The sequence below is a fragment of the Tachypleus tridentatus genome, chromosome 2, assembly GCF_004210375.1.
Source record: "Tachypleus tridentatus isolate NWPU-2018 chromosome 2, ASM421037v1, whole genome shotgun sequence".
NCBI lineage: Eukaryota > Metazoa > Arthropoda > Merostomata > Xiphosura > Limulidae > Tachypleus > Tachypleus tridentatus.
The window spans coordinates 65,119,667-65,145,108 of NC_134826.1; the positions used below are offsets into that span (position 1 = coordinate 65,119,667).

General features: G+C 29.0%; 3 protein-coding genes across 3 annotated transcripts in view; 2 read left to right on the plus strand and 1 right to left on the minus strand.

Annotated features, from left to right (window-relative positions):
- The window catches only part of LOC143244029 (uncharacterized), a 156,838-nt gene that overhangs the window by 26,593 nt on the left and 104,803 nt on the right, over nt 1-25,442 (minus strand). The window lies entirely within an intron of this gene.
- LOC143236859 (uncharacterized) lies at nt 1,983-14,469 on the plus strand. The gene is made up of 5 exons (XM_076475493.1): nt 1,983-2,510; nt 9,425-9,496; nt 11,265-11,418; nt 12,532-12,685; nt 14,425-14,469. Exons 1-5 carry the CDS (start codon nt 2,399-2,401, stop codon nt 14,467-14,469), a joined length of 537 nt encoding a protein of 178 aa, XP_076331608.1. The 5' UTR covers nt 1,983-2,398.
- Nucleotides 12,536-24,815, plus strand: LOC143244030 (uncharacterized). The gene is made up of 4 exons (XM_076487997.1): nt 12,536-12,685; nt 15,639-15,737; nt 20,605-20,753; nt 24,530-24,815. The coding sequence occupies exons 2-4, from the start codon at nt 15,717-15,719 to the stop codon at nt 24,675-24,677; spliced, it is 318 nt and encodes a 105-aa protein (XP_076344112.1). The 5' UTR covers nt 12,536-12,685; nt 15,639-15,716; the 3' UTR covers nt 24,678-24,815.

A 25,442-nucleotide genomic window follows, 5' to 3' on the forward strand; every position in this document is an offset into this window, starting at 1 on the left:
AACTTCAAACAATCCAAAACACACTCCTCACAACAGCATACAGAGTTCCAAGAACTACATCATCTCAATTCATACATAAATATTCGAACATACCAACCATAACAGATAGACTCCTACATAGTACAATAACGTACTTTGATAAGAATTGGATGAAAAATGAATTACTATGCGAACTAGATAGGTACCTCATACATGATGAAATTGGTCCTAAACATCTTTCCCCAGTCAATTTATATTTTAAACATAAAAATAAAAATAAATAAATAAACAAACAAACAAAAATAATATAAATTGATGGAAAAAAAAGATTTAATAAAAAAAGTGCAACCAACAAACTTGACATTCTGCTGATAGGGCAAAATAACAACTTTTTCTGTACCAAGTTGCCCTGAAAAGGATCAAAATAATATTCAGTTCAAATTCCAATACTGCAAGACCACATAAATATGGGGGAGGAGGAAGAGGTCAAAGAGAACCAGACCCTCCAGGGTATGAACCATACCAAACACCGAGAGAGAGAGAAAGAGGTAAAAAATAACATACCCAAATACCCACAAAGAAGAAGCGAAGCGAAGACAGGAGAGTTAATAGTGTAGATTTTGTATAAAAAAGTCTTATGCTAAAGTTTCAGATATTTTATTCCATGAAGATTAAATCGTGTCTTAACTTTAATAACTTTATTGTTTTTATTTTCAGCTATTTGTTTTAGCCTGGGCATTTGTCATGTAGCCTGACACAGAATTAGAAGTACATAATGATATTTTTTAAAAGTACTTTTTAACAAGGATATCGCATTCTTTATAAATATATATAGAAACACGGATGTGTGACCTTGTCTGTTGGATATTCGGATCTGAAAAGTTGCATTCGTACCTACTCATCGTTCAGAGAAAGGGTTCAACTATAAATATTAGAAGTATTTCTTCAGTTTTCCTTTATAGACAAATTTGCAGTCGTACCGTGTGATTCTGGATCGTTAAACAGTAAAGGCAAGTTTCTATTATAATAATGATTATTAAACTTAAACGAACAACGTTGTCCGCTCTTCTATGTAAAATATTTTCTCAACCCAAACGAGTCGTTTGCATATATATTTCTCTACAAGTTGGTTTTCTCGACATCACTGAGTATGGTCGATCTATTTTTGTGATATTTGACGAAACTTTGAAGAATATTACATCATTCGAAATTGCGTTAGAAGGGCAAGGAGACCAGTCTAAAAACGACTTATTACCAACTCAATGAATAAGAAACGGTATCAGTGGGGTCTGAAATACAAGAACTGGATGCAAGAACAATGGAGAAAGGTGTTATTTAGTGACGATACTCATTTCTTCGTACAGGGTCAAAGAAGTCTGCATGTTCACAGATCTCCAGGTGAGAAACTTCGAGAATCTCACATCAGTCAGTTCGTAAAACATCCCTCGAAGAAGATGTTTTGGGGCTTTTTTAGCTACTATAATCGTAGAAGGTATGATGCGAGGACCACAGTACATTGAAGTTTTGCAGAGAAGAGTCGTTCCAGAATTGAAACACGAGATTTCCAGATGGATCTGGCATTTTTCAGCAAGATCTGGCTCCGTGCCACACATCGAAACTTGTGAAGAATTTTATGACTACAACGTGAATAAAGGTGCTGGACTGGCCTGGAAACTCTCTGGACTTAAATCCTATTGAAAATCTTTGGACGATTTGTAAAGAAGACTTTGGGGAAAAGACTGTACTACGAAAGATAAGCTAATTGAGGCCATAATTGAGGTTTGGTACCGTAATTCAAAAATTAGTAAAGATTGCAGTCAACTCATGGACTCGATGACAAAGCGGTTTAATGATCTTCTGCAAAATAAAGGCGGTCATATCATGTATTAATTTGTGAGTAATTTTTGGATTCTCAGAAATAAAATGCAAAAAAAAAAATGAAAAAAATTGTAATTTTCCGTTTTGGTTCAATTAATTTGCACAAGGGTGTAAGTTATCTGGTTCTCAAATGAAACTAATACTAATTATTTCTGTACGCGTAATTTGCCTATACTGTGCGAGAGCCCAACCAGTGGTGTAGTTTTATTTTTATTTTAATTGCTTCAGTTTGTGATAAATTCTCTTTATATTCACTATAAAACTTCTTAACATTAGAATTAAAATGGAGTGAATATCAGATCACTGACCTTTAATGCTTTATATCAAAATTTTTGTTTTATTTTCTTCATCTTTGAATTTGATCAACAGTACAAGGGTGCTGTAGTTTTGTAAATCATGTTTGTAGTTTTTACAATAATCTATCTCTGTTGGAAAATAGTAATAAGACTAATAAATTAGATGCCATCATATGAAGGATATATTGAGATAAAGCTTAGAACCTTTATTATTTCCAAGTAGTAATGGTAAACCAATAATAGTGATGTTTTATGAAAACATATGTGCATATTTTGAAAAGCTTTTGGAAATTCTGAGTATACCATGTACACGCCACCTTTTTTTCATCTATATAAAAATAATGTCTCTAAAAAAAGGTAATAAATTAATAATGTAAGGTTTTGCATTATTAGGTAGCAGAACAGTAATATAAGATTTCCCTTTGGTGAATCCATGTTCACATTTATTAATGATATCATATATCACTAAGTAACTTTGTCAGACTACGTTCTATGATTTTATCTACTATAGAGCAAGATTAAACATACTGATTTGTAATTTTTAGGGAATTCTTATTGCTTATCATGAAGGGATTAAAATACATGATTCTTAGCAACTCTAATATTTCCCATAGAATGTTCAAACTCATAAATATTGGTAATATTTTCTTTTATAAAAAAAAATAAATTAAAATCACAGTTATGTTACATTCCAACACAAATTTTGTTGTCTGCATCCTTTAAGGACCCAATCCCCAATCTAAGATATTGGTCATCTTTAATGTATTTGAAAAAAATCTTTACCGATAGTGTTAAAATTATCAGGCAGTTGTTTTCCGTGAGACATTTCGATTTTCTAATTTGTTTTTAAAGCAAATCCATAGCCTTTCTATAGTTTTGTAAGTCTTTAAACTTCATAACCTTAAAGCATTTATTTCAGATTTTCTTTGTTGTGTATTTAGTAATTCAATGAGATTTTATATTTCCTGTTATCCTTTTAATCTTTTTAGATACTTGTTAATCTTAAATTAAAAGCAATTTATTTTTTAAACTTTTCGAAAAGCTATGACACATTTTATTTTTAGCCCATTCTTCTATTTCACTAATGATAAATTTGTATCATGGCCTCTTCAATACCAATCGACTGCAGTTCATCCCTAATATAGTGTTAAGAGGTCTGCATGACATTTTTCTGGTTGAAAAGATTTTCTTTCTTTTTTTATAGTCAAAGTCTCTTTGGAGTTTAATGTTCTTTAATTTGTTGCTTGGAATAGGCTTATCAGAATGTATAAATTTAAAATCACAGTCATGTTTCATAGCATTTTGTGAAACGTGTTGTTACTGATGGAAGAAATATTATGTTCTACAACTTGTTGCGAGAGACATCTAGTAATGGAATGGATAGAATGTAGCCTTTCAAGTAGAGGGGACATTGATATTTCTAAATGATAAAGAATTGCTGTATTTTACTGAATTTGGTTGTAGGCCAGTAGAAGTTTTATATACACATTTAAGAGTATTTGTAGATAGGCCTTATTAAATAAGTTCACAGTTTTAGACATTAATTAACAGAGGTTGGTTATTCATGATGACAAGAAACCCATGTGAAGTAAAAATGTTTTCTAAAGATAGCTTGTATGGGTATTAAAATTTTAATTAAAATACAAAACAAATATTTTGATCTTCTTAGGTCATCTTCAGGTTAACTTTTAATACCCATACCAGCTGTCTTTAGAATACAGAGATTGATAATTGTCACACTTCCTTATTTAGATAACCAAACATTTATCAAATATTTAAATTGAAGAAGTGTTATTAACATTATTTAGTTTAATTATTATTTGTTTCAAGTTTTATACAATAACTGTAATAGGAAAACCATTCTTTTCAAGAATTTCAATAGTGATTGTTCATTCTTGTTTAAAATATTGTTAAACTTGTTTAAATAATTTAGATATAAAACTTTCATTGTCATAATAAATACTTTTATGTGCTTAGTCATAAAAGAAACAAAAACATGAAACATTTTCCTGAACAATAGTATCAAGAAATGAGAGTTTGAAATAAATATGTAATTGGATGGGTAATTTAATGGATTTTGTAGTAAAATAAAAGTGTTATAAACATATTGTATGTAAAGGTTTGATTTCATTTATGCAACTGGCAAGTCATTGCCTATCACACTGAGAAGGGAAAGTTTGTTAATGTTGCATAAGGTAGGAGCCTTTGGCCACTCCTTCTACCTGATAGTAGATTTCACTATTAAATATAAAGTCAGAATTTTTTATCAGATTTTAGTAGTTTTTGGAATCTTTTGAAACACCTCTTATAAGAGTGTGACCTTGATATTAAGGTTCGTTCGTGGGTCATTAGTTTCATTTAGTGGAATATTTATAAATAAGGATTAAACATAGAAATCCCACAACCCTGGAAAACTTTGAAAACGTTTTTGAACATCATTTCCAGGCTGTTACAGAAAATTGTGAGATGTTTCAGTGTCTAATTAATAAGTTGACTCACAAATTTTACTTAAGTTTAAATATAAGTAAACAATTTGAAAGCATGTTAACTATTGAATGGACTGTTTTTCTGTGCTCATACATGCATGTTATTGTCTGATGTGCTGCACAGGTCCAAGAATATTTTCACCATATTTGACAGATCAGATCTGTTGATACCATGACAAAGCAAAACAATTAGCTGTTTTTAATGTTGTTAAACTTATCAAGTTTGACTTTGAGACCATAAAGGAATAGCAATATTTGTATTAAGTCACAATTTTGCATAATGTATTATATGCTATAGGTCTTCTAGGCTCATATGCATATTCCAGATTTTAAAAAGTTAAGTCATTTTTGTGCATTGGACACCAATATGACTAATATTAGAACCAAACATGTCCAGTGTTAGTTCTTTGGCCTATTGTGTTAACGAGATCTAGATTTGGGTGTACATCATAACAGCAAAATTTGTTAACTTTGTACAGTTTCAGGCATTGTTTAAATTTTGAAGAAATAGATATTAGCCTGACACATCACACTAAAGGCTGAAATCCAATTGTTTGGGCATCCTAGAAGATTAAGTTATACATGTAACTCTCAGATCTAATGAATCTAGATGGAGATCTAAAATATAATTATCTGAAAATTAAAGAGAAGATGTATTCAGTGTTAGACATAGAGGTTTGTCATCATTATCATAAGTAATAATGCCAATCATTTTTAATATAACCAGTCAATTTTTCTGAAGGCTATGCTGTGTCTATAAGCATATCTTTAATTGTGCAATTATACACAAAGAAATTTTTCGTGGCTTTGAAGTCTTTGTTCAGTTTTATTTACAAGATTCACATATGGATTTAGTAATAAACATTTTTATATTATTATTAATTTTGCCTGACCTGTCAAAATTATGATGAGTTTGAGTTTTGTAAAACAAAACAAGCAGTGTCTTCTTCCATTCTTTCTGTGAGCCTTGTTTACCCAACACCACCATTGTATTAAGGAAACAAACACACTTTGAGAAAATAAAAATTTCTGGTACACATTCAGTAAATTTGTGAGAATGGTGAAACTTAAATTAAAATTTGCTCATAATATGAGCATCACAAAGCAAAAATGGCAACTGGGATTTACATATATATTATATTTTAATGAGCAGGGAAATAACAGTATGATGTCAAAGTCAATGACTTCTATATAGAACTCTTTTTCTCTTTCTATTTTTCTTTACATTAGGATGAAATCAAGAATGTTCATGTTTTGTATCTAATATCAAAAGCATTGTGATAATTTGACCCTACAAAAAAACTAGTTCTGAAATAAATAGTCATCCATGGTCAATTGTCTGACTCTGCTATTCATTAATTTTGATGCTAAAATCAAAGAAGGTAACAAGGGTAAATCCAGTAAGGTATAATTTTTCATAAAATATGCCTAAAATTTACAAAATCTCTTTCCAAAATTGAAAAACATCAATAGTAATGTATTGTGGTACCATCCGTCTGGTTGGAAAGATATTTATTGTTTCTGACACAAACATGCATAACTTTATTGAAATCTTTGGTAATTTTTACTTTGTATTTGTATATAACTCAAGATCAAATAAGTTATAAATACCTTTATAATGAACTTTCCAGTCTGTGGACTTAAAACACTAGAAATCAGGTTTCAATACCTGTGGTGGGCAGACCAGAGGTAGTCTTTTGTGCAGCTTTGTGCTTAACTATAAACAGACTTATCCTGATGTAATAAGTAAGCCCAAAACACAACTTTTTTATAATTAAACCTGAAGTGAAAAAGAAGTGTAGAGTCACATAACTTAGGTCCAAACACATTGTTTCTCATTTGTCCAATCCATCAACAGCAGGTCAGTTTGAGTTTTGTAAGTCTTCAGGTGCCCTCACCCTTCTTTCAGCAACCTTTTTTATTGCATAATTTAAATAGTTAGTATTCATATTTTAACACATGTAGCTAAATATTATTCAACTCTAATATTATTTGTAACTTAACTTGAGCATTAGATCTAATAAACCTACCTGAAACATTATTTCATTAAAACTCATGGTTACTTTACTTTTGTTGACAACTTCAAGTTTAAAAAGTTTTAGAAATCTTCATCATATAATTGAAAAATATAAATAAAATCTTGTTAAAATTTATCATGCTGATATAAGTCAGCTTAATGACGGTATTGAATCACCTAACTTAAGCTCAAGTACATAAAGACTTATGGAAGTGAAAATATCTGTTCAGATTTTAACCTAAATTATTTTTGAATTGAGCTGTTTTGCTGTTATATCATGGAAATTATTAATTAAGAAAAAAAATTCAACACAGATACTAAATTAATAAATAAAACTTTAGTTTTACTTTTTAGACATTTTATTTTATTCTTTCAGTCTATAGACTAATAAAAATTTGAGGTTATATATAACAGCCTTTATGTGAGTGGAGTTTTACAAAAAGACACTGGCTTTTGTATACAGTAGATATGCTTTTTCAGTTATGCAATGAAAGCATTACATCTGCAGTTAACATTTGGTGAAGTAATATAATATGTGTATGAATCATACCAGGGTATTTTTCATTTAATATTCTATTAGGTTTACAGCATAACCAAAATTGTCCCTAAAATTATGAGTTATCAGCACCCTTTCAAAGTAAAAATATAATTAGGTAGGTAATTTGGTAATTGTAGCATGTATTTTTCAAGATTAGAAATTATGCTGTTGCAAAATATTTGACACTTTATTGCATAAAATTGGAAAGAAATAGTTCTATTTCAATAAAACAATTGTCAAACACATTTTTCAGTCAAATACAAGAGACTAAAAATTTTCAAAAGATGATTAGAAAATAAAAAAGACTACATATACTAAAAAAATTGCCTGAACACAAAACAAAGATGATGATGATTCAATTCACATAAAGAATAAAGAGCAGTTGCCCACAACTGAAACATCGTTCAAAAAACTTGTTGAATATTAATCAAAATAAATTTTGGTTGTCATCTTCATTTGATTACTGCATTTAAGTCTTATAATTTTTCACAAAGTACACATCTTATGCTTTATTAAAGTAACATCAAATTTTGCAAAAATTTTTATTTACGGATAGAAATATAACATCAAAAGTTTGTTTTCAAGTGAGAGTCAGTAATCATGGAAGTAAGACAATGTCCTGGATCCCACTGACGTATCACAAAATCAGAATTTTTTTTTTTTTTGCGGTAGGTGTGGCAAAAATATGTTATACAGATAGTAACTGCATAAATTTGTCTGTGATTGCATTACAAAAAATTTCCAAAATAACATATGGCTTAACTATGTGTTGGACATAAAGCATTGCTAAATCAAACCAGACAGTGGACAACATGTACAGTATCAATCGAACAGAAATTTTATTCATATTAGGCCTAGATCTACTTGTTCACAGCAGGGAATTCTTGGTGAATTCTAGGAATCATACAAAATAGGTTTCACATACCCTAACAGTAATAGCACAATTTTTATGATACATACTAATACATTTAGGTGTTTGACGTGGTCAGATAGGTAGGGCACTTGACCCACAATCTGAAGGTTGTGGGCTCAAATGCCTATCCCAACAAACATGTTCACCCTTTCAGTTGTGATATTATTTTGATATAAAAGTCACTCCCATTATTCACTGGTAAAAGAGTAGCTCAAGAGTTAGTAAGGTGGGTGGTGATGACTAGCTGCATTCACCCTAGTCTTTCATTGTTAAATTAGAGAAAGCTAGCATCAATAACCTTCGTTTGGCTTTACATGAAATTACAAACAAACTAAACCACATATAATATAAAAAATAATGAATCATAACAAACAAATAACAGTACATATTAATATAGATTCTTAGTAGAAATTTTATGTCAAATAATATATAATAAATTCTAACAATTAAAAATGTAATAGCATTACATAATATTTTACTACATTAGAGTATTGAATATAATGTTAAATGACCACTCTTTGTGTTGTGAATTTCATTTATATTTCTATCACTGTGGTAAATAAGTAGATATTTACATTAATCCATTTGTTAAACGTGTTTTTGTTGTATTCCCTAACATTTTATTTTTTACAAGTGTCTAAAATGCTACAGTTGTATCAGTAAATAAAATTTATCTCCAAAATATAAATCCCTTAAAAGTTCAAAAAATTTAGATGCAGTTGAGTGTCTTTTGGGGGTAACATAAGCTTCCTCATGTCCTCTGGAAAAAGAATAACTCTAGTGTAGGGCTTTTTTTGGAATTAACTTGGGGCTAAAATAAAGTATCTTTACTTAAAGTTTAGGTACAAAAGAACAGTGAATCAGTTTTAGTTTGTTTTTAAGTTGCACAACTTTTGCACACAAAAAAGTTTTAATCTTTGAAATTATAATAATTTGTACAAATATGATGTTAAATTTACCCCACCTTTTTCAAAAAGAATAAATCAAAAACATTTTTTTAAAGATTCCTATATGAAACCTCTTAACACAAGTACCATTAATGTATGTGATGTTTTTTATAAAAGTGCTTCTTATGTAAAGATAGTTGACATGGTTTTATCAAGTTAAAAGGTAAATTGTTGTTGCAATCTGTGATCATACATGTTGATATTGATTCAATAGCTGGATAATATTTGTCCTCTACAATGCTAGATTTGTATCTTTAAAATATCTAATAATTTTCCAGTAACTTTATATACTTTGGTTAAATAATATATGATTATATTTAACGTGTAGTGTGTTTTAAAGTTTCTGTAAATGTCACATTTGGTTATCCAGATTATCTGTTCAATGTTAAGAAAATGAGTGGGGAAGAGCCTAATGTGGAAACAGGCCAAAGAAATTTAGCTGGTAAGTACCGAATAAGGATATTAAATATTTCAAGACAAACATTGAAAAAGAAACATGTTTTCCGTATTGTAATGGCACAAGTTTTTATTGTCATTTTATGTACGTGTTTAACAATTTTGATTTAGTATCATATATTTAAACTGTTTTTAAAGAAAAATGTGCTTTTGCTTGTTGTACAAAATGTTTTGTATGTGTATAAAATATGCCTGATGTTCTAAATTTATTTTTATGAATTGTTAAGCAGAGGTATTTAAAATGTGAAGCTAGATCTCTCATTTCATTTACCACTTGTTAAAAAATTATACCAGTTTTAGGGAATTTCACCCCTCAATTTGCCCTTGTTGAGGCTAAATCATGAGTGGTGAAATTCTCTGACACTGGTATAACTCAAGTGAGGAATGGTAAATCAAATATTTGTAGAGACACTGTAGTTAAATGACATTTATAATTGTTTTGAGTCTGAATGTTTTTTTAAAATATCTAAAAAATGATTTACAGTTAACAAGAGATTATATTTAACAAACAGTTAAATTAGAGGCAGTTTTTATGATTGATTGGTCACTAATTACAGTTTGTCATTATCTCATTGAAAACATCACCTGGCAGATATAAAAAACTGGTTAGTGGAGGTAGTGTTTGTTTATTTTGTGAGTTAGTATTTCATGTTTGTTTAGTTTTTCATAAGATTTGAGTTAAAGCACATAATTGTTGGAAGAGTTGTGTTTGAAGGTTATAATATATTGATGTGTAGGTTATCGAATGCCATATGTAAGCCATTGACGTCAAGGATATAGAAATTTCTATAAGGCCTAAGTAATAACACATTATAAATAGTGGCAAGAAAACAAAAATGGGAAGAGAACCAAAAGTAAAGCTGAGTGAAATAATGTTTTGGTCAGAGAAAGATTGGAAAATGTAAGGCTAAATGGGAATGAATAGCCTAATGGTTGATATATTAAAGTAAGGTTAACATTCTGATGTTTTAGGAGAATGTATTTTGTCAAAGGGTGTTCTAAAGCAGTTGAACCAATCTTTGTGGATTTTTGACAAAAAGCAGACGAACTATCTGAAAGTAGGCCTATGTGCAAATAAGAAAACATTTATTGGAAGTAGGGCTATATGTAAAAAAAATGCAGACATTTATTGGAAGTAGACCAATGTACTAAAAAGTAAACAAGTATCAGGAAGTTCAATATACAACTGTAGTAACTCACGAGACAGTGTAAGTGAATTATACATCGATACTGTTATGATAAAAAAGAAAGAGAAGAAAAGGAATAAGTGATTTGTATACTGATAGTTGTTAAGATAAAAATGGATTGACTTCTCATCTGAATTCTACAGCAATTGAATTAGCCTTAGTCTGTTGTCAAGAAGAGAACTGTATCTAAGATGCAATTATGATATACATAATGTAAAGAAGTTTTTGTACTTGCATTTAACTTGTTTTGAATATATTATTTTTAAAACAAGTGGAGTGTGTACTGTTCATTTATTGTCAACAAGTCACAGAAACTTGTTATAGAAAAATCCTCAGCCAAACACATCTGTATATGTACTTTAATATATAGTAGTTGAAAAGTAAGAAAAATTTGGACATAAGAAAACCATATTTTCCTTAAATTTACTTTTTAATTTCAACAATTAACAACATTAAAAAATTGCCATTTCTGTGTATTCTTTAATTGTTTTTTATTATTATTTCTGCTAAAGTTGAGTGTTTATCAAAGTGCTGAAGATATCCATTCTCAAACAAATGTTGATTCAGTTCTCAGTGACAAGATGTCCATGAAAGGTGAAGTTATTGCATGTGGATCAGCATCAGATGGTAGTTCTACTGAAGGACAGATTGAGGAATCCACAAAAGCATCATCACATAGGAATTCTTCTCATAATGTTGATGTACCAAGCTTGTATTATGAGTAAGTTTAATAGTTAAAAAGAATTTATGAATATGTTTATTATTCATTACATAATCTGCATGCTTTTTTGCACTTTTTTAGTTTTATCATTTACAAAATAGTTAAATTGCTAACTTTTTACTTAAAAACATCAACAAATATTCAAATTTCTTGTATTTTAAAAGTTCTAGTGGTATATGGAAAAAAACCAAATCTTATTTACAGTTTCTAATGTACAACTGTCATATGAATTACGTAGTTCAAAAATTGGGATATTGAATAGTGGAATAAATTTGTCTTGTATACACCTTAAATTGGCTTGATTCTTTCTAGCATTTTATATACATGTATATAGAATACTAGGATAATTTTGATATTATTATATTTTGTATATGTATTAATAATATAAATATTTACTGTGTCCTTTCATGTATATCACATGTCTATTGTTTTTGATCAAGGGATTTGATATTGCAGGTTTAATGTACATGATGTAATTTTTTTATATCAATCACTGAAATTAAATGCTTTTTTTCAAAATCATTAACTATTCTGTAACAGTTAAAGAAGTTTTTCTTTCAGAATTTTTTTCTTCAGGGGAAGAATTGTATTCGAGTTCTGTGGTGCAGAACATTCATGTGTTAAAGACTCACTATGTCTATAAACATTGTCTGGTTTTATATCTAAAGATCTTTTTTACAAGTATGTTTAAAATGGTACTGTTTTAAGGGTTCCTTACTTTTTATTGCAAAAGTTATCATTTAGAAATAAAATCCTTAAATTTAGTAAACTTTTTTTTTAGCTAGAGGTTAGTTTAGGGGAAGTTTCCCCATGTCCTGTGGTAAGAAAACCTATTTATTTATGCAACTTGTGAGCTTTACATGTACAGAAATTACAAACTGTCACTAGGATATTTCAGTATACATGTTTATATACTCTTTAGAAGCATATTAATAATTTTTTATAAATACAGATTTACTTTTGATAGGTAAATAAGATCAAGTGTAAATGTATATATTAAATTATTTTTGTTATAAACAAGAAACAAAACATTTAGACAAACCAATAATGATTTTCTTTAGATGAAATTAAAACCTAGTAAGAATTAAAAAATTTGGGAATTGTATTAACTAGGAACCTTCTCTGTTATTTGATGACGGATGCCGTCAAATTGACTTTGGTTTACAAGTTGTCATTAGAGAAAGACAGTGCTCCTCATGAAAACATTAGACAAGTGTTTGAAGTAAACTCGAAAGATGAAGACTTAGAACTGGAACATGTTAATGAGGTAGATCTTGTTTTTTTCATTATATATATGTTTTTTCATGATGAATTGTTAATAGATGGTTCAGGTGTTTGCTTCACATAAGAAAATAACTTACAAAACATAATATTTATCAGAATAAATTAAAGTTTAATTAAACTAACATTTTGTGTTTGGTTACAAGATTTATTTTCATTTCATGTAATTAATAAATGCAAGTCTTCAAAGTTTTTGCTTATTTGCAAAGCTGTTATTTTGCTGTATCTTTCATTGCTGTATTTTAATGTGTCTTTCTTCAGACTTGTTTCTATTTACATTACAAAAATATTCCTTTTCTTTAGTTGTTAACTCTAAATAGTTCATTATATATTTAACAAACTACTGGTACTAAGAAAAAAATCTTAAAGAAAAAAAAGTATTCATTTCAAGAGTTAATTCATTTGAATTGTTTAAAGCTAGTGGTATAATTATTAGTATAGCATTTGTTTTTATTATTTACTTGAGCTAAAACCTAGCTTTGTGCATAGATCAACAAATTATGTAACTAACTTGATACACTGGTCTCTCTAGTGGTATACTGTATCACAAAAATATTTATAATGATTATGTGAAGAGTTGGGTACACCTGTTTTTATTGATAATTTTACTTATAATTCTAGTAATATTTTATAAGGTTTATTAGGCTTAAAAGATGTAGGTTAAGCTTAAATTAATATATTAAGTTGTATGTAAGCTGTGGAAATGAATTTCTACCCTAAAATGGGTTTTAACTTAATAATATTTAACAAAAGTATGTTTAGGAAATTATGTATCATCAATTCTTGCTTTTGTTCCCCTGATGGGACAGTGATAAGTTTAGTGACTTACAACACTAAAATCCAGGGTTGGATTCCCTATGGTAGACACAGCAGACAGCCCAATGTGGCTTTGCTCTAAAACAAACAAAATATCATACTCATGACAAAAAATTATGTAGAAACCACACTAGAGACATCTTTTACTGTATGAACTATGATATTCATATGTTATTTAAACAATTTCTTAATGTATTAAAATATAGAACCAGAACTGACTTTATTATTTAAAGTAATTACATGATGTGATTAGTGCATTTAACTTTTCTCCTTTTGATACCCTCTATGGGCTGTTTCAAAATGAGTTAAAAATAAATGAAATACAGCATGTGGTAAATTGGTTAATCCTCATGCTGAAGATAAGTCATCGGGCTTATGTCACACATTTTCACAGTTATATTTAAAATGTAACTCTCACTTTAATATCATTGTATATGAATAAACTTGACATCAAAACATATTTAATAATTAAAATATTAATATTACATTAGTTTTAAATTCTTAATTTTATAAGGAAATATTTTTAAAAAATCCTCAAACTCCTATACTATGAAAATTGTGTAATTTACCCTCTAGTTCTTCTCTCTTCTCTAATTTACTTTCTTCTCCTAAAAGTAGAAAATGTGATGGAAATTACTTGTTATAACTTATTTATTGCTCAGGCAAAGCATATTTTTAAAGCCTTCAATATAATTAATTTACAGAGCCATAAATAAGAAAATCAGATCCACTTACCACACCTGCCTCTCGCATCCTTTCTTTCACAAATTACCAGTAGTTCTTTCTGATGTCATAAACTATATTCATTTATATCCAATAAAAAGTCAAAGTTATAATCTAACAAATTACATATTATATTACATTGTTTTTTCTACAAATAACTGTTTTTTCTGTTTATTTTCCTTCCAGTTTGAAGTTTATTTCCCTGTGAAACATTTTGATGAGCTAAGCTGAAGTTTTATCTCATAGGTGGAAAGCCAGAAAAATTACGATAGTTGTAGGACATTGTTTGCTTTTTATGTATTGTTATTTTATGAATGTAAGTGCATTATTTAAACAAATCAAAAAAATTTTAGCCTGTTAGTGCCACCAATACAAAATACTAGGCTTAAATTTCATCAAACAAAAAGAACAGACGATCCAGTGAAGTACTGTAATTTCTTGTTTTTTACATCTATTTTTTATTTATTATTATGAAAGTAAATAAAATGTAAAAAAGTAGAAACTTGTTAAGTTGAAGAAGGTTAGATTAGGTAAGATAAAGAAAAATAACAATAGTACTAAAAATGCTTCACAAGATATGCTTGTGAGCAGTTCATCAATTACATTATTTGATACTATAATATGATACACTTAGTCATGGAATTTTCAAGTTTTGTGGTGGGATTATTAGTTAGACACAGTTCAAAGAGCAATAAAACAAAAATATTTTAGTAGAAATTATACTATTACAATATTTAACCTACTTACGATTAAACTGTAGTTTCCTGTTACAATTTGTAGTAATTATGGAAAGAATCTAATGGTAATTTAGATTTCTTTCTCTTTTTTTTTATGGTGGTTACAAGGAGTGTCAAACTGAACAAATGCATACAGAATTAGGGTATAGAAAATGAGAGATAAAACATGAAGTTTTGCTGAAAAAAGTTTGGTATTTATTTAAAGAGTTTTGGAGATCACATAAATGAAATTTGATAATTTTCGGATGAAGGAAATTATTTTTTATCTTAGCATAAAAACCACTTTATACTTTGAGCAGTGAATACTTTGATTTCATTCTGGTGTTTGTATACAAAAAACTTGTAATGTTTACTAAGAACTTGTGAAATTTCAAAGCTACATAAAAATACTAAGTCACAGTATGAAAACTAGAGGTTAGTTTGGGGTCATCAACAAAGTCGATTTGACTGAGCTTTTGGTGAGAGAGTTAAAATATGAAAAAAAGTTATTTATATTACTGAAAGACATATTTTTGGACCATTAAGAATTTCAAACTTTTTGAATTGTGTTAAATATGTTTTAAATCATATATTTATTTATATTTTTACTTACAATACCACTTGTATTGAGAATGGCTAACAAGAAAATCTCAGTGTGGTTACATCTTATTTTTTATTTTTCAGTAGTGCACAGTTGATGTAAAATTTGTGAAAATTCATGGCCCATGGGAAGTTGTAATTTGATGTGCTGAAATAATAAAGATGAAAATGCCGATGAAGGAGGTAAGATGATTTATTGATAGCTTGTTATATAGTTTACAAGGGGTATTTGTTCATTGTTTTGTAAAGATATGTTAGCTTATTATAACAGACTGACAAAAATGTGATGGATGTTTTACCAGTATTTAGAATTATGTTAATAACTTATACTATATTAATTATAAACAAATATTTATGTAATTCTTTTTCAACTTTGTATATTCTACTTCAATTTGTCTTACTGCTTCAACTATATGCAAGTTTGAACTAAAAATAATTAAATAAATTAATTTACATAACTTAAGCATACTTATGTTGTGATTAGAAAAGTATCTTCATTAATGGCTTATTATTGTTTGTACCTCCCAAACAAAACACAGCATCACTGATATTATTACTCAGAGCTGAAGTTATTATACTATTACTGTATTTAGTTATATTTATTTCTTTGTAAATGCATGGATTTCCCTTTTTGTCTGGTGGAATGTGTTAAGCAAGTTTCTTTTCTTTGCATGACCATAAAACACAGTATGATGTTCCTTCTTGAATGATGTTCAACAGCTGTGTGACACTACATGTTATTAATCCATGACTGGAAGTAGTTCTTAAATTCGATCTTGTGATTATTCTGAAAAGCGGCTGAGGATGTTAGGCATAGAGAATAGTTTTTGATTTTCTCATTTTTGGATTTAGTAAAGCAAAATGCAGATGAATTCTGAGCATTTACAGTCATTTCTGAAGATTGTAATTTTATAGTAATATATCAAGGGAACTGAGATCACTTATGTCTTAAATGTTGCATTTTGTAGAATAGAAATATTACATTTTTGGATAGGCTTTTTGTTTGTCATCATATCCATCCTAATTGATAAATCCTTGTATTGAAAAAATGTTTGTGTTGGCACAGAAATGTTACACACAAAAGATGGATTTAAAATCCTGTTTTTACATACTTTTAATTTGGAATCTATAATAAACTAATTAAGAAAAATTTACAGTTTAATGTGACATGAAAAATTTCTTCATGAAGTTCCACATAATGATTATATTCTCGGTCTTTGCTGCTTCTGAGATATCTTAATGTTAAATGTATGTGTAATGAAGAGGTCAGTGGAACAGTACTAACTTATGAAATTGTAAAAGATATATCATAGCTATTGTAGTTTGTTAATTTTTTTTCATATACATAACAGGATCAATTAATTGTATAAAATTTTAAAGTTTTTATTTGTTCCACAATTTTTTTTACGTACAATTGTTTGTCGTAAAACTTAACTACTGATTGTATAACAAATATAGCAGTGACAGTTTGAAATAATTTTCAGAACAGTATTTTTGTTCTCAATAAAAATACTGCCTAAATTTAGTATTCTGCTATTTTCAACAACAGTTTATTAAAAGTCAAACTGTGTAAAAAAAGGAAAAAATACTCACCTACAAATCATACAGTTAGCTAATTACTTCCTCTCCTAATATGAAATTTGACAAGGATCCAAACAGTCATGAACTTTTAAAATCCACACGTTTTTTGCTATCATGAATTAGATATTTTGACAACACATATTCTTTCCGTGTTTTTACTGTCATATATATTTTTTATCCCTTTTTTTTCCTGTCATGAATAAATTCTTTCAGCATATTTATTCTTGTTCACATTGTTTTTAAAATTAACTAGTTTAAAATTTTGTACTGTGTATTTTAAAAGTTCATGACTGTTTGGATCCTTGTCAAATTCCATATTAGGAGAGGAAGTAATTAGCTAACTGAATACACTTTGTGTATTCAAGGTTCAATAAATTAGAAAAATAACTAAAGTTTGCCAACAACTATTTCTTTGTTGCAGAACATAGTTTCAAATAAAAATACTCAGACAACAAGAACATGGCATTCACTGTGGCTGTAGGCTGTACATGAGTGTTTGATGATATCTTTATTGATGTAATGTGTAAATACAGTACTAAAAAATGTAGTTCTTAAAAAAAACTTATTTTTCAATAAAGGTTATCATTTTTAATATTATAAAAACATAGTTTCTATCAGCACAACCTGAACACTTCTCTAGTGCAGTAATTCCCAAAAAGAATTTTTTTTTGAAATTAAACTTTTTAATTTTTTTTTCTTTTTCAATAAGGTATCAATACTTCAATTAGTAATTACTAACCTAAACTAGCCTAAACAGTTGCCCATACAATGATATTTCTGCTAGTAGAGTATGTTATTTATAAAAGTGATGGTTCACTTCATGCACTTGTGTACAATTCAAACTTATAAGAAAACTTAACCCCCTCAGATCTGGGTGTAACAATTCCATTACCTATAGCATTGCAAGAATGAGATACTCAGTGAAATAGTGTAAAATATCCAAAAAGACTTCCTACATATCATGCAGCTTCTTCAAATAAAATATATTTACAAGTGATATTTTATAAGTTTTAAACCAATTTTCTTATTCATCTATATATATTTACATTTCAGGTATTTTATTTTCAGTTCACTCAAGCAGACTTGGTAAAGCCTTTATTTTTGTTTCATAAAAAAACATTTCCTATCATAATGCAAAATCATAATTTGTGGGAAGTATAAAAATGTAAACTGTAAATGTAGTGGAATATTTTCACAAACGTCTTATCTTGTAGCAATATATTATCAAGCTAAACTTTTGTCACTTTCATCTAGTCTGTATGTACATCTTCTTTTTTTTTCTCTCTTTTTGATGTTGATAAAAATGATGAAACTACAATTGTATTCAAATTAAGGTCAAGCTAACAATATTGTGTTCAGAGAAATTATGACTATCCTTCTAGGGAGCTACAAGAATTGCACTATTCTCGGAAGAAATTTAGAAAATTCACAGACACCATTAATTTTGTTTATAATGCACTTAAATCAAACCCAAAACCAGTATTTCAATTTTTGAAGATTTTTTTTATATATAAAATAAACTTTTCTTTATTGAATAAATTTAACTCTGAAGTATGTTTTTCTTGTAGTATGTAATAGAACTACAAGTATATTTTCTTTCATTTGTCCTTAAATAGGGCTGATTTTTGCCCCTGAAGTGTAATGCATACATCCTGGCATGATAGAGATAATATTCTCTGTGACATTGTCTTGTGACCAAGTTACTGTGATAAGTCACTACTTAAATGTTATGTCCAGTAGCAGGACAGTAAAAATTAATGGAAAGAACAGAATCATGCTATAAATAAAAAGTAGGAATACTGATAAATTAATTAAAATATAACCAAGTTAAGTCTGTTGAAAATATTAATAATATACAAACATACTATGAACTGTGCTGCACTCAACTGTAACTAACCAATGTTACTTTAAAATACACATGAAATGGGCAACAGGAAGTAATAAATAAAGTCAAACTGTAAGTACTAGCTGGAAAGTATATGTGATAAAATTTAAGAAAGCTCACTTTATTATTAATATTATTAAGAATAAGAAAAGATGTAACAGTTATGTTCAATATGATTAATGTAATGTAACTACTGGTATTACTGTAATGTTGCAGTGTATAGAGACCTATTACATGGCTTGCATTAACTATAGTAATAGCTTAAACAGGGCTGGCATGGCCAGGTGGTTGAGGCATTCGACTTTTAATCCAGGGGTTGCGGGTTCAAATCCTCATCACACCAAACATGCTCTCCCTTTCAGCTGTGGGGGCATTATAATGTGACTACTTGACATGTACACAAATGATGATTTTAAGACATAGTTCATGGCCTATTTCATTTGGCTGAGTTTTATGGCCTGTCATGTTCTGAAGGTACTGTACCATGTCGTAGGCTGTCTTCTTGATGTGACTGTGTACCTCACAGATTGGTTCTTCACCAGTCATCCATTGTTTTGACTTCAGGTTGTTTCCTTGCCATACCCTTCCTTTATTCTGATCTCCTGTTCCTCATTCTCCAGTCCTGGCTGTCAATGCCATCTTTTTTCATTATGCATCTTCTCTCTGTGATCATAGTATTGGCCATCTGATGGCTTGTGTGTGAGCTCTCAGATGGTCATGTTCTTATTCTGTCCATCCTTGCAATACCTTTCAGACTTCTTACCTCTCCCTGTACTCCATTCTTGCAATATACTGTGAATGAGATGAGATGCAGACTTCCTCAGGTATGCCTCTATGGAGACCTTGCCATAGGATCTTGCATTCATGGATTTCCATTGGGTGATCTCAAAATTTAGGTCATCTAGGTAACCTTTGCAGTGACCCCTCTAACATCTGATGGGATTCTAGCTAATTTGTGTGCAGAAATGAATGATCATCTTGGAAGTTGACATTTTCTGTACATGTTCTTACCATTTCTTCCTTCCCACGTACCTGGTGCATTTTGTTCATGACCATTGTCAAAGAATGGGGAATTTCATGTAGAATGTAGAGAGAGCATTTGAACTTGGAGGTGTATCACACTTCTGTTGATGAAGGATTTTACTGTATGATACAGTATCATGCAGTAGTGCAAATTCATGTGTTTTATGTGAAATTTAGGTGGGAGTTTTCACAAAGCAGGTGGTATGCAAGTTTCTCAAGCAGGTTAGCACAACTTCAAGAGGAAAATAACTAATGTGTATAGGGAGGTATTTACTGGAAATACATTTTCATTTAAGGAAAACTTTAACAGTAAAGTTTGAGACAGTGAGATATTTCCTCAATGATGAACTGGTTATATTTTGCTTCAAACATAAATTATTGTGATATTATATTTTTCATCCTTTCTTTTTTTTGAAGAACAGTATCAATTTTTCAACAGATTTTCTACTGGTTATTAATTATGCCATGATAAATTTGTTATACATTTTACATATATTTCTGAGGAATTCAGCATTTTTAAAATCATACACCAGTTTAAAAATATTTTTGTATTTCTTTTAGGTACCAGAGTTTCAGTATTCAAGATATGCTACTAAAAAATTAAAAAGAGGTATAAGTGCTGTTTGCCATACAATTTCCAACCTCTTTGCCTCCAAAGTATCAAAGAGGCACCAGTTTACAACTGAATATAGAAGAGCTAGGGAATACTTGTAAGTACACATGTTTGGGCTGTTTGAATTTTATTTGCTATAAATCTTTGTGAGTTTTAGTCAGGTGACATTCTGTACATTTAGTGTTTTTATATTTTTTTAAGGTTTGGTTGGTTTTGTATTTTGGCCAAAGCTACTTTAGGGCTAACTGCATTAGCCATTCCTAATTTTGCAATGACATACTAAAGAGAAGACAGCTAGTTAGTACCACCTACTACCCACTCTTGAACTACTCTTTTATCAACAAAGAGTGTGATGGATTTTAATATTACAACATCCCCATGGGTAAAAGTATGAACATGTTTGGGGACAGGGATTTGAACCCATAACCAACAGATCGTGAGTCAAACCATTACCATCATTTCTTTTCAATATGGGCTTGGTTGAATCAGTCAAGTTTGTGACCCCAAATTGATGTTTATAGTTTCACTACTATAATTTCTAATGTGTTGAATATCTCCATAAAAATTTTATTAACTGTGAATAATCATTAAATCATTTGTTGACAAAAAAATAATAATTTTTAATGAAATCTTTTTCACTGCAAGAGTCTGTGAATATGTGGAGTCAGAAAAGTGACTACTGTGGGTGCAATGTGATTTTCATGTAGATTAAAAACACTTAAATCATCTGAAATATAAATTTAAACGTCATAAATAAACTTGAAACATTATAGTCAGTAAAACTAGACTGTATTTTGTATTGTTCTACCCAAACCTTATGAGGTTTGTCAATATGACCAATCTTGTAACCATCAAAATAAACCAAAATTATCTTTTTTTTTCCAATAATGACTTCAGATTATAACATGAAACTACATTTGTTTATTCTAAGTAGCTTTTTTGTAACAGTTTTATTGCCCTTTGAACTACATCTAACTAGTATACCTACCAAACAGGTTGTAAATCATTTGGAAAACATGTAGCTCACATTATCCTAATGAACTACATAATGCATGAGCTACTCATGATCAGAAATTTCTTGTGAGTGTACCTCAAGAAAAGTTATTACTATTATTTATTTTACATAACCTTAAAGGTTTTTAATTTTTTTACATTTTAATTACTTTTGTACCAATAGATAGAAAATACCCATGAAAAACAAGAAACTAAGAACTCACCTTAGTCTTTGTCTTTTTGTTTTGACTCTCAATGAAACTTAACCTTACTCTTCTATTCTAATGGTACTACTGCATTAGATGATTTTTTTTATTTAATTAAATAATATAACAAAGAACACATAATAACATGTAAAAAGCAAACAGTATCTCTTGACTGTCACATGATTATAAATAACGTAATATAAAATATCAGAAAAACTATTGGGAATTTGTGAAAGGGAAGATGTAACAGGTGGGCATGGCAAGAGGGATCTGATTTTCCACTTTGTGGCTCTGTAAACAAATAAGGTTAAAGACTGTAATCACGTTCTGCCTGAGTTATGAAATTATTATAATGAGTAATTTACATCAAATTTCCTACTTGTTAGAAGGGTGGTAACTAAGGTAGAGAAAGGGTACCTGGAGTAAATGTTAAAAATCTCATATAAGGGGAAATTCAGTTTTTTTTAATATTGCCTTTTAAAACTAAGAACTCAAATCTTGTATAATATTAGAACTTGGATTATCAGCTATGTTTTTATGTCAAATTTATTTGTATAACAAGATAAGAATGTAGTTTAATTAAATTTTGAATGTAATTCATTAAAACTTCATAACATGCACAGAAATAAAAACATTCTTCTAGCAAAAATTTTAAGGTAAACACAATTCAGTGGTATAAATATGACATGGGATGTGTAGTACTTGCCCAAAATATGTCAATATTACTATATCTTGAGAAGAAAGTGGTTGGAGTATTTTATTACCATTAAATATTTTATGATAAACAGGTTTCTATAAAAATATTCAGTGTACTCCAGTATGAACACTGAGATCTCACATACCATACAACCAATAAGATTTTACTTTTTCCAATATCTTATACTGAAAGTAGCAGTTCCACAAAACTGATATCTCTAGAAAATATTTCACTTTTATTTAATGTTAGTTCTATCTTCTTCCAGAAAACTGTAACTACTTTTGTATGAAAGAAATGTGTGTCATGAAAGCTTATTTGCTTAATATTATAAAAATGTATCTTCAGTAGGTCATTTAGTTGGTATTTAGCAAGTATGAAAATGTGACTGTAAGCAGGTGTACAGAGAAAAGTACTATATTTTGTATTTTTGTTAGTGAAAATATTCCACTTAGCAAGAACTTGAGATATTAAGATACGTATCTGACATCCCACTTGTGGGGGGTGGGGGTGAGGGGTATACATCACCTATCAACTACTACTTCACAAGCCAGTCACTAGTGTTGAGTTTCACATAATTAGCTCTCTCTGTTGGGAGTTGGTCAATGTGACCAGTCTTGTAATCAAAGTAATAACTGCCAGAGTTTCCATACTATAATTTCTAATATGTTTTGTGTATCTTCACAAAATTTTTCAAGCTTTCATTAAACATCTCAAATTTTTTGTACACAAAAAATAAGATTTTTAAAATTTGGTACATTTACTGAATATTTGTTCATGAACAGATGTGAAAAACAAAATATTGTTCTTTCTATAAAAATATTCAGGTTTTGATTTATAACCTCTAGAATCTCCTAGGGAAATATCAAAATATAAAGTTTTACTCAAAATAATATATTTGATATTTCCCTAGGAGATTCTAGAGGTTATAAATCAAAATATTGTTCTTTCTATAAAAATATTCAGGTTTTGATTTATAACCTCTAGAATCTCCTAGGGAAATATCAAATATATTATTTTGAGTAAAACTTTATATTTTGATTTTCTCTGCTTCCAACTCTATATGAATTCAGTCAATTTGACCAACCTTGTAACCCACACAACAAAAATACAAATCTGACTTACCATTTTTTTCTTTATTTCTAAACTGACTGCAGATTGTAACATAAAACAGCAATCGTTTAACTTAAATAGCTTGAAGTTTGTGACAGTCTACATTCATGTGTACTTAATTATATAGTTTTGTTGCCCTTGATCTATGTCTACGTAAGTATACCCACCACACAAGTTATAAATAACTCGGGGAATTATAGCTCATGTTGTCATGTTGAATGATGTAATGCATGAGATGCTCATGAATGTACATTGTGGTTTAATGTTTTGCTTCATGATGAGTTTTTGTTTTTTATAATTGGACACATGAGCTAGTCAGTAATGGTACTTTTGATATTATTTGCCTCTTAAGATTTAAAAAAATTCTTAGAGTAATAAATCACAATTTACTTCAAGAAACTAATAACTTGGATGGTAGATATAATGTTGTGTAAAGCTATCATCTGTAACGTTGGTAAGAAAGGATTTTAGTTTTAACAAAGGATTTGTCTTTAGTGTTAAGCCTGTACAGTTCATCAGCTTCTATATTAAACATTTTAAACATATTAGATTGACAAGTGAGATCTGTTTAATAGTGCATGTAATGTTACATCAGAATAAGATTAATAACATAAATCATAATATTCTTTATTGGCCCAGTACAGGCTTCCAGTAAGAAGAGTATTGTCATATTGCTACATCTGTATCTATTAATAAATGTAGTGCATCATTATTTAATGTGTCATTCATCTTAAGGAACTCTAATACTTTATTACTTTGTAAATGTGACTTGTTGCTTAAACAGATAAAAGAGGTTTGTAATTTTAAAAATATTTTAAGTATGTTGATATATTTGTGTAAATGTTACTTTTACTGGTCTTGTTAAAGATTTGATGTTCCAGTGAGGAAAGAAGATTTCTTTAACCCAGGCCAACGCGCTCAAATTGTGGATTTTATTTTGAAGCGGAAAGGATTCATTAATAATAGAGAAGGATCTTATGCATTTGGCAAGTGGAAAAAAAATCGTTTCCCATAATATATTTTAACATAATTTGTATTTAATTTCCTTTCTGTATAATTTACTGTACATTGGAATTACTGAAAATAGTTCATAAGCTAAATTTATACTTTTTGAAAATAAATTTCTTTATTATGAACTGAGTGACTAGATAATCTGGAAGAGAAAACTGAATTTTTTCAATTAATTTTATAAAATATGAAATTCTTTTATGTATCATACTTATATGTTTTTCCTTGCATTTTAAAATGATAACATATTAGTGATGAGTTTATAATAATTAAAATGCATGTAGTTAGTTTTTTCTGAGAGGTGCTAAAAGTATTAAAAAATGTTTCCAAACAAAAACTTTTTAATTGACTTTTGTAACAATTTCTGTAAGTCTTCCAACTATTTTAAAAGGTAGTTCATTATGTTTACTTGTAAGAAAGTTTTACACAAAGTACCATCATATACAAGTGGTTATACAAATTTCAGTTTTGAGTACAAATTTGCTTTCATAAATTATGTTTACTCTTTTGCTGTGACCTCTGCTGTGGATGCCACAACTGCCTACAGTGTTGTACACAAAAATGAATTAAAAACTCTCTTATGAACAGTCTATGTTAATAAATTTAGTTTTTAGTTCACTTTTATTTTTTGGCTAGTCAATTTTAACTTCTAAATTTTGAAAAGTAACATTACAAAGGTTGTAAGATTTAACTTTTCTATATCATGTTAGGATTTACTAACAGTAAGCTACTAAAATTTACATTAAGATAGAAACACAAGCTAAACATAATT

Bases quoted from the DNA above. Each gene is read 5' to 3' on its own strand.
- LOC143244030 (XM_076487997.1), top strand. From the start codon at position 15,717: ATGAAAATGCCGATGAAGGAG. The intron at 15,738-20,604 runs GTAAGATGATTT...TATTTCTTTTAG, and splicing joins TGAAAATGCCGATGAAGGAG to GTACCAGAGTTTCAGTATTC. The intron at 20,754-24,529 runs GTAAGTACACAT...GTCTTGTTAAAG, and splicing joins AGAAGAGCTAGGGAATACTT to ATTTGATGTTCCAGTGAGGA.
- LOC143236859 (XM_076475493.1), top strand. From the start codon at position 2,399: ATGTTTTATGAAAACATATGTGCATATTTTGAAAAGCTTTTGGAAATT. The intron at 9,497-11,264 runs GTAAGTACCGAA...ATGTTGATTCAG, and splicing joins AGGCCAAAGAAATTTAGCTG to TTCTCAGTGACAAGATGTCC. The intron at 11,419-12,531 runs GTAAGTTTAATA...TGTATTAACTAG, and splicing joins GTACCAAGCTTGTATTATGA to GAACCTTCTCTGTTATTTGA.